Source organism: Dermacentor albipictus, chromosome 1, assembly GCF_038994185.2.
Source record: "Dermacentor albipictus isolate Rhodes 1998 colony chromosome 1, USDA_Dalb.pri_finalv2, whole genome shotgun sequence".
Lineage (NCBI taxonomy): Eukaryota > Metazoa > Arthropoda > Arachnida > Ixodida > Ixodidae > Dermacentor > Dermacentor albipictus.
Window position 1 is genome coordinate 76976243 of NC_091821.1, and position 19203 is coordinate 76995445.

Consider the following 19203-nt stretch of genomic DNA (forward strand, 5'->3'; position numbering starts at 1 on the left):
CGCATTTATCTGTTACCTTGATTCCTGGGCAGGCAGCAGGACTCCCTCGAGAGGAAAGGTGCACTGGCTTTCGTTTGAAATTTGAGCTATCTTCGCACCGTGGAGCAGGTTGATACAGTAAAAGCTCGTTAATTCGAACCGCAAGGGGAAGCCGCTTCAGTTCGAATTAACGAAAGTTCGAACTAACGAAAGTGAAGGAGAGCAACAGTACACTGCGATTTGGAAGCAGTAGGGCATGTCAGAAATTTGGCATGTCCGAAAAAGATGGCGTGTGCCGCGGGCACACGCCATCTTGAAGTCGAAGCTCTGGGTCCGACTGTGCCACACTACCGATGTCCACCGAAACGAACGTTAGCCGAGGCTTAACACCATCACAATGAATCGCGATGGCCGATACCTCCTAAGCTGAAAACAGACGTGCACAACCGATGAAGACTGCCGAGACAAAGACGCTGAACATGTGAAGGTGGCGGAGGCCCTGATTCGTTGGTTCTTGATTGCAAGCGCAGCTGCGACGTACTTGATTCGCTGTGTTACGATGGCGCTTGCCGTGCCATCTCCGCACAACATTAGCAGCTGTACAAGATTTGCAAAGCCTTCGAGATTCGCAACGGGCATGAAGTCTCGGAAGTTACGTAGAACGGAGAGGCGGCAGCTGCCGCTGCCTTCTGGCTGACCCCGCGTCGGTTAGATTTTTTTCCGATTTTGCCTTCTCTCGCCGTTCTCTCCGTTTCGGAGGCAATACAGCCTTGTGTGTAGGCAATGGGCGCGTTTCTCTGGCCATGTGCCAGGCGAGCGTAGTTCGAATTATCCGTGAGGGAACCTTCTCGCATTCGAATTAACGGACTTTTTTATACATACACTTCTGTGGAGCTTGGCGGGACCAAATCGTACAGTTCGAATTATCCATAAATTCGAATTATTGAAGTTCGAATTAACGAGCTTTCAATGTACTTTGGAGACACGATCACTAGGTCATGACCTATGCACTGCATTAGTCCATTTGCAATGCCCAAACCTGATGGGAGACTAAGAGTATGCCTGAAACTTCCAACCAACAACCTCAGGTTCAACTATCTGTTTCCAGGGGTGGGACTGCCCGAAGTCATTCTGGAGCAATTTTTGGAGCAAGTAAAATTGCGTTTGGAGCAGGCCAATCTGTATTTCGGTGGGCTAATGGGCTATGGCAGCGCCCCTCGAAACCACAATGGAACACAGAATAAACCAACACAAGCGCTGTACTGCAACTGCCTTAACCAACGTCTTAAGCTGAATTTTGAAGCAGATTAGCTGATTCTGAAACCGTTTAGTGCATGCTAATATTGGTAATAGGGCCTGTAGATTTTTAATTAGTGGTAGCAATCACAAAAAACATGCATTCTGCAATATCGAATCCGAAAACTTTGAAAAGTAGCACATCTTTTTAGAAATAAATTTTTCCTTAGTGTCTCCACAATGTGGGTGAAGTGCCTGGAGATGCACTTCACCAACAGACCATAAAAAGAAGCCATAGTTATGAACTACTGTGGTTTATTGAACATTTCTACATAATAGGGGTAGTTTCACCTTGCCACAAGCCAATGAGAACACGCGGTCGTAGAAGCGCACTTTGTAGCTATAGCGTACTAGAATACGGAAGAGTGGGTCAAGCGATGGGACGCCGCACGCTTTTCTGTAAAGCCGAAAACACTGGTGGCACTACGATGGAACTATGTTTTCCCGCGTTAATACTCATGATGATAGCAAAACATTTTCTCAAATTATGCGGTCCAATCGACGCGGTAACATAAATTCTGACCCGCCGTGGTGACTTGCGGCTTTATTGCGCTGCTAAGTATGAGGTCGCGGGATCGAATCCTGGCCTCGGCGGCCGCATTTCCTTGGTGGTGAAACGCAAAAATGCTTGTGTCCTGTGTGTTAGGGGCATGTTAACAATCCCCAGATGGTCAAAATTAATCCGGAGTCCCCCCCTATAATCAAACCGCGGTTTTGGCAAGTAAAACCTCAGAATTCACTCATTCAATATAATTTCTGGGTCACCATATGTCACCGCAGATCCAGAGAGCCGCATGGACCCTGGGCTTGTATAATGCAAACCTATTACAATCTGTTTTTATTGTGATAGCAATTATATGAACAATCGAAGCACATTTTTGCCGTAATGTCGCTGTGATGTTTCATATAAAGTCCAAGGTCGATAACATCGTCAGCACGCGCCGTATGCTGTATGCACAAATGAAAGCGTCCGAGGCTGAATCGACAACGGCAGCTCAACCTCGCATATGCAAAGGTGGAAAGCATGGAGGAAGCGCGCCGTCTTCCATTGCATGCAAGCTACCGGGAGGAGGGGAAGAAGGAGGGGGGTTGTCTACTTCAGCGGCTGCTGCATGTGACGCAGCCGTGCGGGCCCTATCTTGAAAGTGATCTGCGATGAATACATGTAGAGTCTAAGTGCACCGGGGGCTCATAGCTTCATCTGAGATGTGTTCTCGTTGCTTAGTTCACGTTGAAGCAAGAGGCATCACAAAGGTCAATTCGCCTGCTGCTGCTACCGCTCTTGCTCACACCAGCTTTTGACAGCGAGTGTTCGCTGTCACCAAGCCAGATGTGTTTACAATTGCCTGTGCGCACATGACATCATGCTTGTTAATTTAGTTAGTAAGTGAACCTTTACAAGTTTATACGGCCAATAAGGCTGCTATCCTTCCTTTATATAGCTGTCTACTAATTGCCTATTGCAGTTGATGCTTTGCTTTTCAGGCAAGACTACGACTTTTTATTCCAAATCCGCCATTTGCCCATCGTGATAAGTCAAGATGGCTCAGGCCTCACTCACATGGGTACAAAAACAGATTGGGATAGTTTTGTGTTACAGTAACCCTGAGGACAGACACCTGCCCGCTGAACCCGCAGCAGCGGGTGCCTCCCTTGCAGCACCCTCAGCCTACTTTTTGTTGTTTTGCGCCTCAAATAGGGAGCGCCACGTCACTCGGCCCCCTAAACCGTATTTTAGTACACTCTAAATACAGCCGCCCTGGCCATTCTGACAGCAGCGACAGCCGGGAGTGGCTGTGTGCACACCGGCCACTTGCCGGAAGCGCCGAATAGTCTAGTGTTATAAGCTCAAAAATTAGGAGAAATTGTGGGAGGCGCCATCACGCAATGTGTGGAATGTGAACAGCAGCGCTCTTCATTGGAAAATGAATCAGCCCACTGTTCGCGGCCACTGCCGGAGCACCGAAGCTGTTCTGGCGCAGTATGACGCAACTTTAGTCAATTTTCTATGTTTGGTATAACTGGGCACGGGATATTGTGTTTGTATCAAAATGGTGCATTTGGTGTACGAGTCCCACCCCTGTGTTTCCATGCAGAGATGCTACTCAATGAAAAGCTGCGTGTACAAAGATCATCCTATTATAGGTGTTTTTACTTTGGCTTCGGTGCTTTTCAAGCAGAAAACTATCAGTGCATATAGGAATTCTTTAGTAGATGGGTACCAATTCTCCAGATAAAGCAAGGGATGCTCTCTTGGGGCATCTCAACATGCCTCCACTTCTGTTACTGCACACCAAGACTATAAATAACTATGCTACAGATATTATACTCTGTGTAAAACAATAGCAATTCTACAAAGATTCTAATTTTAAAGCACACTGTTCTAACGAAGATGGATATTGTATATTCACACAGAACTCAGTATGCATACCACCGCCACCAAATTAAATAGGCTTTCCCTTGCTCTTGCTAATGGCCTGGCTTCATCATAATTAACAATGAACAAAGAAAGCCATATTGAAACTTTTGTGATCGGAATAGAAAGGCAAAACCCTCCTTTTGGCACATGGGCAGGTCATTGGCACATGGGCAGGTCACATGGGCAGGTCATTATCATCAATGCAGACTCAAGAAGAGCGTCGGTGCTGAGAAGTGTGCAGCGAAAATTTGTACAAAACCCATTAAAGCACACTTTTTCCTTTATTATTCTTTACCATGTGTAATTTCTTCATAATATTTTAAAACAATCTTAATTTCTATATACCACCACATTTACCTTAATTTTCAATTTAGGAACACCAAGATTTGGTGTAAAGCAGCACCATATACTTTTTATTTACTTTTTCAATAATGCAGCCTTCAAAGCCTTTACAAGCTTTGTTTCTTGCTTCCTATATATAAATGTTACCTAGGCATAACAAAACTTGCTTACACCCAGTTATGATTATCTTGAAATAGTATGGCTGTAAGCTCTTGTCATTGTGGCCCGTGGTATGCCGAAACACATGCTTTCGTTGCATGCTGTGTGACACATGCTTATTTAAAGCATGCCCTGTCTAATTGCCCTATCACTAAGCAGCAAATTTTAACGAGACAGAGGTACACAGGAAGATGGAGACTTGAAATGATCAACAGTGGTCGAACAAGAGATGCCAATCTGAAACCAACGTTTCCACAAGGGGCCTTTGGTTAGGCCAACAATTTCTTCTGTCGTATAAACAGTTGTTACTCTGACAGATACAAGTCCTCTTGTCGAAAAGTTGGATCCAGAGACTTGCAAAAGCAGTTGTTGCCCTGACAACAAGTCCGCCTGACAAAACGTAGGCTCCAAAGACATATTTCTTGTTCGATCACTTTTGATCAATGAGCAAATTTGGATACACAAGTTGTCTTGGCTGTTATAGCATCAGTCGTGCACTAGCAGCCATGTTAAGGCTCTAGAATTAATTTTCATGAAAACAAAAGGATACATAAGGGATATTTGTTGGGATGTTGAGGAAACTTGTCACTGCAAGCGTGCAGTTGGCCAGCCATGTGCTCATAAGCATCAGAAGACCTAACCGTGTCTGCAGTTTTCCACCCTGCAAGGAAGCGTTAAAAAGGAAAGGAGACAATTATTGCCCCAATGCACAAAACATTGTTCAAGAAAAAAAAAAAGCAGAACGATATCAGCCCCTCACCCTAGAAAAGAATTCACCGACGATTACCATACTCCCTAATGCAAAATTTCAGTGAAGCTCTATACGTGTCATCATTTTGTGATATATTGGCTGGTGTGGACAATCTGTCTCATGCGGTACGATGCAAATGGTGCGAAGTGTGGTGCGACTGCCCAGCTAATGGGGAGATTGTGAGAAGCAGCGCATGGGTGACATGTGGGCATGATTCACAGCAGCCGCCGCAGACACATCTCCCAGATGACATGCGTTACTCTGGCACTATAATGCAGCCATTGCGTCATGCACGACACTATGGTTTTCTTCTAACGCTTTCACCATACCCTTCCCCTCTGCTTTCCCCCTCTCACTCCATTCACTCTCGCCACTTTTTTCATCCCCCGCTACGCTCTGCGTTTGCTCTTTCATCCGCTGCACTCATTTGCTCGGTTACGCTGACACTCAACGCAGGAACGGCCACCTAAGAGCTTCGCTCTAAAGCTACTACTAGAATATTGTTATAACACTGACAACACAACACCATCAAGATGTGATGGATACTCTCTCTCTTTTCCTCAGCTGCAGGGGTTTTTTTTTCTTTTTACTTTATTGTCGTACACCTAACATCTCTAACTTTTTCTGGTTGTCATGGGGTCCTGTACTCATTGAGTATACACATGTAATGGTATGCCAACAACTGCTTCACTGAGACAGGCATCAATAACCAGTGGCTTAAGTTTCTTCAGCTGCGGTGCACCTCAACTACGGTGAAATCACAATATGGGAAAATATTTCATTAGCTGCATAAAAACTTATGGCACAGAGCATTTCCAATAACATGAACCCTGTCAACTCTCTTTTGCTCAGCTATGGCATGACTGCAGTCTGAAGAGAGCAGGAGGCACAAATGCTCCTGTACTTAACTTAAAAAGCACATTAAGGAAAACCAAGTGCAGTCAATCAAGAGCCCTCCGCTATGGCATCTTTTACAGCCCAGGAATTGATTGGGGATTAAAATCATTAACCAATCTGTTTTTGCAATCAATTTAAGTTGTCAAACCTGACAACTCTGCACAGAAAGGACAAAAAACAACTGAAGCTGATATAGTCACTATGGGCTACTGAAAGTACATAAATGTTAATGCAAAAAAAATGTGGAAAAGAAGCTTTATTAATTTTGAGATATGAAAAATAACTTGAGAAAGTTGTTTGGGCATCCCCACAAGATGAAGCTGAAAGTGCCTCTGGCATGGTAACAGTTGTTTAACATACTATATTGCACTACTCCACATATATGCAGTTTTTTTGCAATCACAAAATAATGATGGAGCAACGTGTGAGAAAACTGAGGCAAATTTTTTTGTGACAAGAAAAAAAAAGAAGGCAAGGCACGTGCAGTATATGGCTCAAAAACATTCAATAAAATATTGGGGTTCTACGTGCCAAAACCACAATCAGATTATGAGGCACAGTGTAGCGGGAGACTCCAGATTAATTTTGACTACATCGGGTTCTTTAATGTGTATCTCAATCTAAGTATGCAAGTGTTTTTGCACTTCACCCCCATCGAAATGCCGCTGCTACGGCCATATCAAACCCGCAACCACGAGCTCTGCAGTGCAACGCCATAGCCACTAAGCTATTGAGGTGGATAACAATATGAATCAAGATAAGGCTTGACAGTGCACCTTTTAGCATGCCAGAAGGCACTGAATAACTGCATATTAGAGTTGAAGCCCCATAATACACTGTTAATACAAATTCCCAGTCAAAACTAAATTTTCTTAAGTTTCATTTCTATGTATGGTAGTTTCATTTGATGTGATATGAATTTTGGGCAGTGTGAATCTACTCTGTGATGCTTGGAGTTAAGTGCCATCAAGGATGTATTGTCTTTTTTCTACATTTTCAATCAACCGCCTGTACAAGGTCTTATCAAAGTTTCCGGACCTATGGCTTAATATACAGACAGGCTTCCTTCAGGTATTAGTGGTTTCCGTCACCTTCAAACTAGTCCTCCTTTGAGGTTTGAGAACAATTCCAAAGAAGCTGTGAATTGTTGAAGTATTCATAAAAGCTATTTTCTTGTAATGTTTTATAATTACTGAGTCATGAAGACAGTATGAGCTAGCACACTGTCATGATGGAACAGCAATTGGTCTTTTTTTAACACTAATTAGGTCACTTCCACCCGACCTCTCCTGTCTATTTGATGGAGAATGCAGCTAGTATAACTGTTTGAGCAAGAGGAAGAAATTCCCTCGTAATCAAACAACAAATTAACCTTGGCTTGACATTGCTTCTTACTTGCCTCTTTTGATTGAGGCAACCTTGGACTTTCAATGATGCGTTTCCTTTTGGTTACCAGATCAGAGGCGCATGCTCAGATATCATCACCAATATCAACATTTGAAAGAAAGTTCATATTACTAGCAGCCCCTTTGATGCCCAAGAAAATGTAAAGCTGTAGCTGCTGTTTCTGGTCAGTACTCCAGAGTCCGAGCACAAATGTTGATGCAGCTAGCCTATTCCGGAAATTCGCTACTAAAATCTATTGACAACATGCATGACCAATCCCTACTAGTACCTAGTACTTTCACAACAATAATGTTATGACAATGATTTTTGCAGATAATATGACACACTCTCTCAATCATTTCAGCACTGAACTGGCCATTGGTCGACCAGAGCACTCATCAACATGAACCAAATTTCTGAATGCACTAAACAAAGAAAACAACACAAAATTTGAGGGACAACCCATAGCTTCTCTTCTAAAGCCAAGTCAACATTATGCAACATTTCCTTGCTTTTCTTGACTGCCACACATGGTGCAAATCACAGTAGAACAAACCACACACAATTTTACAACCCTGACTCATCATACCTTGGGGACAGTACCAGTGGCGTAGCCAGGAATTTTGTTCGGGGGGGGCTACGCCACTGGCCCAATATATATATATATATATATATATATATATATATATATATATATATATATATATGTAGCTGCACGTTTTTCCCTGCAACCACTTCAGCAAATTTGAGGAGGTTTGTGGCATTTAAAAGACTACTGGCTTCGAATTTTTCATTTAGGAGGTCAATTATTTATTAAAAATTGGCCAAAATTGAAAATTTTCAGAAAACGAAACTATCAAGTTTAAAACTCCGTGACTCAACAATGAAAAGTGATATCACAATTCTGTGAATTGCATCTAATAGTACATCTACAGCGGACAAAATAAATATGTTACACATGAATCTCAAAAAAATTTAGTATTGTGGAAATACGGCTTTTGCAGAACCCTTGTACACAACGTAACCAATTAACGTAAGATACAAATTGACACAGCAAACTTGTCCGCTTTGACTGTTATAATAAATGCCGTTTACAGAACCACAATATCTGTTCTTCATGCATAGCTATTAGTTTGTAAACGCCGTGCTTCTATTTTTTCAAACTTTCGAATCTTCCAAAATATTTTAAACGAAATTCAGGCCCTAAATCGAAGTTCTGTTTGCAACAGACACTAGGATTTAACTTTCTCTCTCAAATGCAACCAATTTCAATAAAAGCGATTAGCAGGATTATCTCAGAAAAGCGTTTCTGCGTTTTACAAGTATTTGAATAGGCCGCGTCGGATTGGGCCCGAGCTAAAGCTTCCTCTTAAACAATTTATCGAGGGATCAAATACATGAATAATAACTGCATTGTCATTGCCAAAGATGCTGCAAACGAATTCTTGAAAGCTACGCTCTGTAAATACAAGTAAAATATGTATTTTTTCATAAAATATTATACTCGTATGTGCCAAAAATTGTGCCCAACATAACTGACGTCAATGCGTCCATGTTTTTTGTCTATTTATTAAGTAAAGAAAATATCAAACGAACTGTAGAACTATATCAGTTCGAAACCAGGAAAGCAGCGCATGCCGCTAATATGAAAAATTAAAAGGCAATGAACTGAACAAGTTGAGGACAAATATCTTAATGAAACTTTGTCATTCAAGAACCGTGCTTACATTCTTGTATATATGCAATGGCCAGTGAAAAATCTCAATGACGCTGTCGTTTGCTGCATTGTATTACGCAGGAGTAGCTGTCCCTTGTCGTGTATCGTGAGTAATTGCACCGAAGTTATAGTCGCGACAGAGAGCACGTATAAAAAGCAGTTCTGCAAGATATATGAGGGCAAGTCAAATGAATGAGCCAACAACGGGGTACTTTATTTCAAAGTAGTCTTCATGAGAATTTAGACATTTGTCCCATTGACTAACGAATTGCGTGATTCCCGTCTTATAAAACGCCTTGGGTTGCTGCTTCAAAAAGTCTGTATCTGGTTCCCTTGAGCTGTTTTTTCGGTTGCCCCAAAATGTAGAAGTCGCAAGGTGACAGGTCTGAGCTGTATGGCGGATGTTGCAGCGTTTCCCACTTGAACTTTGCCAGTTTTGTATTAACCACATAAGCGACGTGGGGACAGGCATTGTCGTGGAGCAAGATGACCCCATTCGTCAATTTTCCACGTTGTTCGTTCTTGATTGTGACACGCTGCCGTTCTGGCGTTTCACAATATCGGAAACAATTGATAGCCTGTCAAGATTTAGCAAATTCTATCAGTAATGGACCCTGTCGATCGAAAAAAAAAGTCAACAACACCTTTCCAGCGGAAATGATGGCCTTTACGTTCTTTGGGCGTGGTAAATTCGAATGTTTCCGCTGTAAGCTTTGCCGTCGTGTTTCAGGCTCGTAGTAGTGGCACCAAGGTTCGTCCCCGATCACAGTTGCAAACAAGAAGTCGCCATGCTCATTGTGATACCCGATCAGATGAGTCAAGGCAGCGCGAAACTTCTTCGTCTTCTCGCGATGGATAAAAATCTTGGGGATCCATTGCGCACCAAAGAGCCGATAGCCGAGAAGCTCATGAATTATGGCGTGAACCGAACCGTGACTGATGTTCAGACGGTCTGCCAGTTCATCGATGCTTATCCTCTGTTCTTGTTTCATCAGCTCATGAACCTTTGAAATTGTGTGGGGGGTGATTGCACGATGGTTTTGGCCCGGTCTTGGAATGTCTTTGCAACGTCCTTTGAACCGTTTGCTCCAACGATTCACAGTGGTCAATGAAATGCAGTGTTCAACGTACACGGCAGTCATATGGTGATTAATTTCTGTTTTGGAAACACCTTCAGCTGTCAAAAACTTCGTGACACCGAGTTGTTCAACTTTTGAAGTGTCCATTATGTGACGCAACCATATTCAACCCAGTGTATGAGAGCATTAAAGAACATTTATCTTCACACCTGCGTGTCACTTTTGTAAATGAGACATGCCGTTCTCCTACGCGCATGCCTCGCAGATAATGAACCGAACCATTATTGCGTGGTTAGGGTAGGCTCACTTTCATTTGACTCGCCCTCGTACATTAGAAATGCAAAGATACAATGGGATATGCAAATGAGAAAATACTGCTTGATAAAGGACAAAAAAGTGTCACTGGAAGCAAAGTTCACTGCATGTATACACAAAACCTCGCAACAAGATATTTAAGTATACGTATAAGTCTCCAATGAGTCTATGTATGTAACTGTATAAGTTAACTGTATATAATGCGTCTAATAACTGTATAACTGTAATAACTGTATAATGCGTACATAATACTGTAATAAAGAAGTAACTGTATATAATGCGTCAAACAAGGCAAATAAACATGTTGCACAATCATAGATTCACAGAATCCTAGATTCCGCCCCCATTCCATCCACTCCCCCCGATGTATTGCGCGCGACGGAAGGCGGCGCGCTTGCTCCCCGCTTTTCTCCTTTGCGCACACAAGACTGAGCCACCATCGTCGGCTCACCCATTCCACCTCCCCTCCTACGCTTTCACTCGCACATACAGCATGCAGCGCGTGGTCACGATGTTATCACCCTTGGACTTTATACGAAACATGAGGGCGATGGCAGGAATGCGCCTGGAGTGTCCATATAATTGCTTTCGCAATAATATAATAAACGTATCCGGCAACTGAAGCGTCCCGTCGCCCATTACTTTCCGCAAAAGAAGTATCAAAATCGAACTTTCACCATGCGACAATTCGCTGCGCCGCAACAATGTATTTTTTTTTCTGTGAGGCGGAGGCACCGAAAGGAAAAAGAAACGCATAGGAAAGTATCTTGGCCAGAATCTAATGCCTACTTCGGGCACCTAATGGGGCTATGGAAGGAATACCGAAGAAAACATGAGACGCTTGGTCCACTGAGAACCATACGCATACTGCTCAGTATCCTACAGCGGAGAAAGAAGACCTTCCGGAAAGGTTCCGCTCAAGGAATGCGGTGCAATCCTTCGAGTTCCCACAGTGATGGCGGCGAGCGACCATTGTTTTTTTTTTCTCGTCTGCTAGCCAGAAGACATCCAAAACTCTGTTCGGTGAAAATCCACTCGGCCAGAGCAAACCGAACTCGCACCAAAGTGTACCGCACGGTGGTCGGGGCCATACGAGAAAAACGTATGCGCTCTGGTTGGCTTTGGCAGCCCGCGGTTAGGGTAGCGAGAACAAAAAAAAATCGAAGAGGCTCAATGTGTCCTCGCGAATAAAAGTCAAAGTAGAAAAAATAAATAAGAACGTATTTACTTTGGCTGGCTTGAGTGTCTTGACATGGATGTTCTGGCGTAGGTTAAAAAAAAATGTTTATATTTTTTTATGTGACATGACGGCACAAATGAACCACCCCAACGCTTCGTCTCATTGGACCTCGCTGCCTGTTTGTCAACTCGTCTGCTAGTGTGTTGATTTGGCTTGTCTCGTTGTATGTTCCGATGTAAGACTTTAGAAAAGTGAATAGACATTTGGCGTCAAATGTTTATAACAACATTAAACGCACAAAGTTCCGCAATTGAAAATCTAAAGCACAACTTTGGAAATGTCAATGCACCTTTCACATCAAGAGCTTATGAGATTTATACCCATAAAGTTTCGCAATTGATATCCATGCGCTCCACAGATTCCATGGCCTCAGTGAGATGCCGCGGCGAGCCCGCTCACCATCAAAGCGCCCTCGAAACTTCGTGCTCGGATGGGACTGCTTGGCGTTATGTGACTTCCGGTGAATGGGCATTGCCACGAAATCCAGCCCGAGTTTGCAATCTTCGCGGTTAAATGTCTTTTCGAGCGTCAAAAAGACATTATAGACAAAATCCAGAGTGATTTCCGGCGCCGGAGGTCACTTCGGTCGGCGGTGCATGGACAGCACGAAAAAATTTCGGGGGGGGCTGAAGCCCCATAAGCCCCCCCCCCTGGCTACGCCCCTGGACAGTACCTCTATTCGCTGGTGTAGTAACAGTGACTTGTACAAGAGGGGAATGAATTTATTCTCAAACATTTTTGACATCCAATCCAGAAACGTTTTCACAAAACATTGCATATGCTTGAAATGTGCTGTAACTCAGTCAATCACAGGCACTAAGCATACCTTTCATGCCTGTGGCATGTATGTGCAAAGTTCCCATGCTTCAAGGATGGCCTCTACTGCCATACTGTGATCATTGATACTATGCAAGCGAAGCCAGCTAGCAGCTTTGCTCTGAAGTTGGGGTTGGCAATATCAATGAATGATTAATCGATTAATCAATTAAATGTATCCGACAAAACAATTAATCTTCATCGATGACCACCTTCAATTTTATCGACTTAATCAATTAGACCCGTTTGATTGTTTTTGAGCGTTTGACAGGAGTGGTGCAAAAATTATGAAATCGTACTGGAATGGCAGCACACGAGCAATGACTGTGCAGCTGTGGTAGAGCGACTTTCGACTGTTTTTCAGAGCACCAAGGGATGCGGAACCGAGCGCTTTCCCTCTGTTCCCACACACCACACGCCACCGCAGCGCCTGAAGCCGGAGGTTTGAAATGTCCTCGCAATTCAAGGCATACTATAGGAACCCAGTCATTGATCATCATGCCACTTCCAGTCCACTAAAGACATGGCACAGCATGCACACTGGTTGGGAGTATGTATTTGATGTAGCAATGGAGTTCATGCCGATCCCAGCAAATCTATAGCATCCGAGCATCTATTCTCGCATGCTCGTTGTGTGGGCATTCAAAGAAAGTGTTGTTTTTGCCTAAACATCACAGCCAATTGACATTCCTTCGCTCTCAAGAAAAGAGCATGTGATTTAAGATCCTAAACCAGTAATATTCTTTTTCCCTGTGCATAGTGCAATTTATTGCATACTTCAGTTTAACTTCACCTTTCACTTTTGCCATTTTTCTTATTTCTTGTTTAACAGTACTATTCACTAGTGCCATGTTTCTTATTTAATTCTGCACTAAGTGCCTTTTTATAACATATATTCTTTATCCTCTCAAAAGCCACTAGTGTCAACTTTACGTACTCTTTAACGAGTTAAAGATTATCCTTTATCAAATGCTTATACACTTGTGTTTCAAAGTTGGTTCCACCTCTCAAACCTTAAAACAGGGTCGTACAAGAGTAGACAACTGTGTTTCAACCTTTTTAAAAGTACCCAGCAAAAATATTGATTAATCAGTTAATCGATGAAAAACCCTGCATTGAATGCAATTAATCGATTAAAGGCTAAGATGATGAATGATTAATCGTTAGCCAAATAAAAAAATTCATCGATCATCATTAGAACAACTCCTTCCAGTCACTAGTCCAAGACAAATAGCCCTCTATGCTAACATTAATATCACAATCCAGTGCACTGTGCCAGCCTACTACCAGTTTCTGCTCCCTGCAGACAGTGCTCACCTGCTGAAGGATGGCAGTGCACTGCCGCATGAGGGAGACTGGTGGGTTGCCCACACTGGTGGCAAGCTGCACACGGAGGAGCTGCTCTTTCTGCGTTGGGTTGTCAACAAGTGCATGCGACAGGGCCACGGCTGCAAACCAATTGCTCAGCGGGTCTGTGCTGAATAGACCCCCACACAGCAGCTGACCCGCTGTCACACTCGTCACTGGCAGAGAAGCAGGAGGATGGGGAAGCAAGGGACATCAGAAGACAACACACTGGCAGCAAACAAGGAAACGGCAGTGCCACAAGAGATGGCAACCATGGAGGGGCAGTCTTCAAGGGTGATGCAGAAAAAGACCATTTCAGTGCTCAAGACCACGATGTCAGTGCTTATGCTAATGCTGCTGACCATGGAGATGTGAGGGACCAGCATGCTCAACTCCTGTCTTTCACACTACAGTTAACTCGAACTTGCATATATCTCAAAACATCAGCCAAGTTGAAATGATTTTCATGGCACATTGTAAGCTTCCACAGCACCATGTATTTCTCACCTCCTTATTTCGAGTGCTTCTCCTGCTAGGCTACTGATATCTCTAAACATTAGAGCAGGAAAGGACACTACCGATGGGTAGCAGACACAGAGCAGACCTTAACACTCAAGAAAGGAAAACATAAAGCATAGAAGAATGAAGGAATAAATGCAGTGGTTGTGATTATTTTTGAAGAACTTTCGAAGAAGCTCGTGAACATTCGTGATAAGTAATGATAATGTGGGCACACTGCCAGTGGGCCACAGGTACTTGACAAATTTGCAGCAACAGAGTCCAGAGTGTGCTTGGGCAGTGTGCTACACACGAGGACAGTGCCAAAAGGCAACTCCGATATACCTGCATCCTTTACATCCTACTATGTCATGCATTTTTATGCATAGATGGCAGCTGCACCATTGTGGTTTATTTAAACTTCTGAATTTGCAATGTGCACCCAATATGGTGACATTTTGCATACATTGGGCCCTATAACGTAAAACTATTCCAATATCTTTTTATTCCAATCTCCTGATGTCAAATTTGCGTAACTGCCGACGCAAGGATCAGGAGGTCACCCGCAGGGTTGTCTGAACAGACCAATCAAAACCCTCTCCTCGTTCATAATGGGTCACTTTTTTTTGCTTGAAAAACTAATAAAATTGCCTACACTGGGCGGCTTGTCTTATCTAATTGGCTGACAAGAGGCTAGGAGCACGCTCAAGTGGAGAGGGGTTCGATGGGGCCGAGGCACTGCACTGGAAATCGATAACCAGATCAAGAGGGTGGTGCCGGCGTCTGTGACTGGTCCGCTTTCCCTTACTTAGCTTGCGGTGGCTCCTCGAAAATTGTGGCGGCATGCAACGGAAGCTTAAGAATGACGCTCAAATGGATCCTCAGCAAAGAAGAGTTGGCAGAACGAGGTCGTAAACGTGCCGAAAGTGCTCGAAAACGATACACGGCCACGCAAAAAGTTTTATTATACGCAATTAAACCCATGCTCTCTGGCATGTGCGAGTTGCCAGTGTCTGAGCGATTGGCAGCAGCCATCTTTTATTCCTTTCGGAACGGGGCAGCCTGCGGCTATTCAGAAGAAAATTCAGTTTTGTTCGGCACATTAATGCATCTTTATCACGTACACGTCACTTTGACGCGGTGAGTTTTTTATGGTTTTGTGACGTCATGTGACAGGCAGGTGAAGAGAGTGCAGCCCGAAAACTTTGGCCAATAGCCGAGGGCTCATGGCAAAAAGGGGTCGAATCAGAAATAACTATTTTTCTTCTGTTTGATCAAATCATACATAATCAGTGTGTACAAGTCATATCAGATGGGGAGCTATCACAGTTTTCGTGACGTCGCGTGACAGACAAGTAGGGGTGGTCCAAAAAAGTGTTTGACCAATCGTGGAGGGCTGATTGCAGAACTGGAATAGAAAAGTTTGGAATAGTTTTACGTTACAGCACCCTTTGAATTACCAGTTATCTTGAATTATCTTTTTCATTTTATGCCTTCGGTTAAGGGGGGTTCACCGTATACAATCAAACCCTATAACAACGAAATGGGATATAATGAAATAATGGCTATAACAAAGTAATTGAGATTCCCCTTGAAATTTTTATAGATTCATATTGCAATAGATGCAACAATCGATATAAGAAAGCAATTATGGCTTCCCCTTCAACATTATGAGGTTTTACTATACAGTAGTACATTCCTAATACTTCCTTCACAGCTACAAATCACATTTGCCTGCCACTTGACACGTTCCACTAAACTTTTGTCATAGTCCACTTTGTTCATGACATAGTAGCTTTGTACACAACAGAGGCAAATGAGAAGTGTAGAGGCTGGCATTATAATCCTTACATATTAATCTTAACTATTAATTTGCCTAACACGAGTAATGAGCCATAAAGTTAATAACAAGAAATAATAAAATTGCTAGCACAAGTTCATCAATACATATACTTTACAATCAAGGCACTCACACTGATTGGGGACGTACAGTGTGATTAGCCAATGGGTGCCTGAAATTTTGCCCATATAGCTGTGCTCAGAAGTGTGACCATAGGTCATAAAGCAAAAATTAAAAGGCCATCCAAGATGCAGGATCAACTTACTGTCTGCACATGTGGGTAAAAGAGTCTGGATGATCTGCGCCTGGCCAAGCTCGTTTTTGTAAAGGAAACACTGGAAACAGTACAGCACAGCACATCGCAAGACAAAAGGCTGCTTTTCGTTGACCATGGACATTAGCAGGACGACTATGGCAGGTCTGCAAAAAAATAGTGTGTAGAAATAGTAGAGTCAGGCTGAAGAAGAAAGCTAAATACACTTACAAGAATATGTATACACATTTACAGCAGGTGTTTGAAAGGTCTCTGTTGAATATGCCCGTATTGTGACTCTGTCTTTGCAGCAGGGTAATATGAAGAGGCAGACATAACATGCACAACAAATTAAAATTTGCATTGGAATAATTAACAAAAATTCACTTCTTTATTCAGCCATGTCATTTTTATATACAACCACTGTTCATAGATTGGTTTCTCCCACTGTCATTTCTCCCTTGGCCTCTTGGTTTTTGATACCTTCCCTAATATGTCACTGCACCTTTTCTTTGGCTTACCGAATTCCCTCTTACAACCTTGCAAGATAGAGCTTTTGTCCCTTTTCATAACCCAACTAAACCATCTTAGTTTTCTAACTTGAACATTTTCTGAAATACTCCTAACTTAGGCTGTTACCAGGGCATAGTCGTCTCATTCCACATCTCCACCACTGCTCTCTTTATTTCAGACACTTGCATCTTCAAGCTGGTAAGACTTCTTCGTCATAACTTTTTTAGTTCTACACAACACTGACAGTCATACTACCTTTTAATGTAACCACTAAACATAGCTAGTATCCTTCGCACAAAGCACCTGAATCTTCTTTTAAATTGTTTCATCCTGACTGAACTCTGCCAGGTCACATCTCTTTCCACAGTACCTTCTTGACTAATTATGGTTTTCATTACAAATATTAAATCATGATACCATGAATTTCCCCCGTCGCATAGGTTACTCCATTAGGGGGACTGTCCCCCCTAGAGCACCTAATAAAGCACAATAAGTGTGCCAAACGAAACCAAACTCTACCAAAAAAAAAGTTCCAGAGCACACGTTCAAGAACTTCTTTTTTTCTGAATGCTTCACTTCACAGAGTAGTCTACTACTGTTGAACTGATAATCTGAGGGCATAGTATCGTGCTCAGCCAAAAGTCCTGGCAATGATGCAAGAAAGGCCTGCAAGGAATGAACTGCTGCTACTGCTTCACTGGTCATCATGACTTTCAGGTCTGCCTCTGAATCCTTGTCACAGTCCACTGGGGCAGCTTTTCAGGATTCCGTCTTTCCATTAATGGTACCAACAACATCATAGGTCATAAGCTCTGAGCACATGGATGCTGCTGTCAACAGATTTACTCACTGATTGTTATGCTATGCACTTCTCCTGCTTTGGCAGAGTACTACGTGAGCGGTGACTTCTCAGCTTTACGACTGTGTGAAGGGTTGTGAAACCCACAGCTACCTACACTCATGGCAGAGAGCCAGTGATGAACGCTGATGCATGGGATAACATACTCGTAAACCAGTTCCAAAGAGCACAGCTGTTTGATGACAGGCAAAACCAAGAAATTATTAAATTACGTGGAGTTCAGTCACGCACACAGCCTCTGCTTTACCTCTGGCAGCAAGCAGAGGCACATAAACAGAGTGCATGTGCTCTCAAAACTTCCATTTTGTAATATTACAAATGTCCGACAAACAAGTCATTACTTCACATCACCACATGAGTTGGAAAATAATCAGCAAGGACGCAACGACCCTTCCCAGGCCCACTAAAGGGGGCACAATCTGCACAAGCAAAAATCAAATGTGACAGCACAAGCCATGCGAGTACTCGGAAGCTAAGATCCTGCACATTAGAAATGAAATCACAGCCACAGATTTTGTGTGTGTTCTTACGTGCATTAGACAAAGAGGTCCAGAATATTATTGGAGGAACAAATAGTTTTATTAAACAAAAGCATTCAACAACATTTTGTTAAACAAGAGTAAATTATTCATTGTATTGGCACTCACAATAACGTTGGAAGATAAGAATCTAGCTGGGCCAGTTGGTTCAGCAATGCAAGCATGTAAATGCACACACAAGACAAGGACACTACGTGTACTATGTGTGTCCTGTCTTGTCCTTTCATCCTTGTCTCTTAGACACATTTACATGCTTATCCCCTTATTATTCAAGTCTTTTTTTTTTGTAATAACAGTTTTCATTGTAAAAGCATCCAAATGTACATACTGATGCAATACTTGAAACCACTGCAAGGCCTTTTCTTAAAGCTTTTCCATTTGTAAAAGATTTATTAGCGATTGTGTATCAAGGTATATCTTGCCAAAATTACAGTCCATAAACTTTCCTTGACCATACTGTGTTGGGACATGGCAAGGCAGCATGATGATGGCAGTGAGTCATACTGTATTAGTTGGGCATTACAAATTATAGCAGGTGATTAGTTCGCCAGATACAAGAATAAACATAGGTAGCCTGAACATCAGTCAAAATATGGAAGAAAATAAATGCTTGCTTCAGCAATATAATATTCAACATGAGATACCTTAGTCAGCCAGTTATAGGCATAAAACCTCTGCCAGTTTGTCAAATGGCAACTGAAATTTCAAATTCAAAACCAGAAAAGTTGAAGCGATTGCATTAGGATAACTTTGCAAAACGGAACAACCTTGGAAAGCGACACACTTCAACAGTGCAATGCAAGCCTAACCCAAGTAATATGAAATCTTCACGAAATTGATAAACGTTTTGGTTTCTTATGCAACTAACACCTGCCTCTCCATGTAATCCTGCTGCAGAAATGGAACAGTGCTTTGTGCCACAGGCGACCTTCAGAACATATGTTGCAATGAAAAAAAA

General features: G+C 42.7%; 1 protein-coding gene across 5 annotated transcripts in view; it reads right to left on the reverse strand.

Annotated features, from left to right (window-relative positions):
- The window catches only part of p115 (General vesicular transport factor p115), a 71816-nt gene that overhangs the window by 37268 nt on the left and 15345 nt on the right, over window positions 1-19203 (reverse strand). For all 5 annotated transcript variants that reach the window (XM_070522630.1, XM_070522627.1, XM_070522629.1 and 2 more), the window contains exons 9-11: window positions 16347-16501; window positions 13714-13919; window positions 4746-4856 (exon numbers count right to left, since the gene is read on the reverse strand). In XM_070522630.1, the coding sequence (XP_070378731.1) occupies window positions 4746-4856; window positions 13714-13919; window positions 16347-16501 (472 nt within the window). The remainder of the gene's footprint in view (window positions 1-4745; window positions 4857-13713; window positions 13920-16346; window positions 16502-19203) is intronic.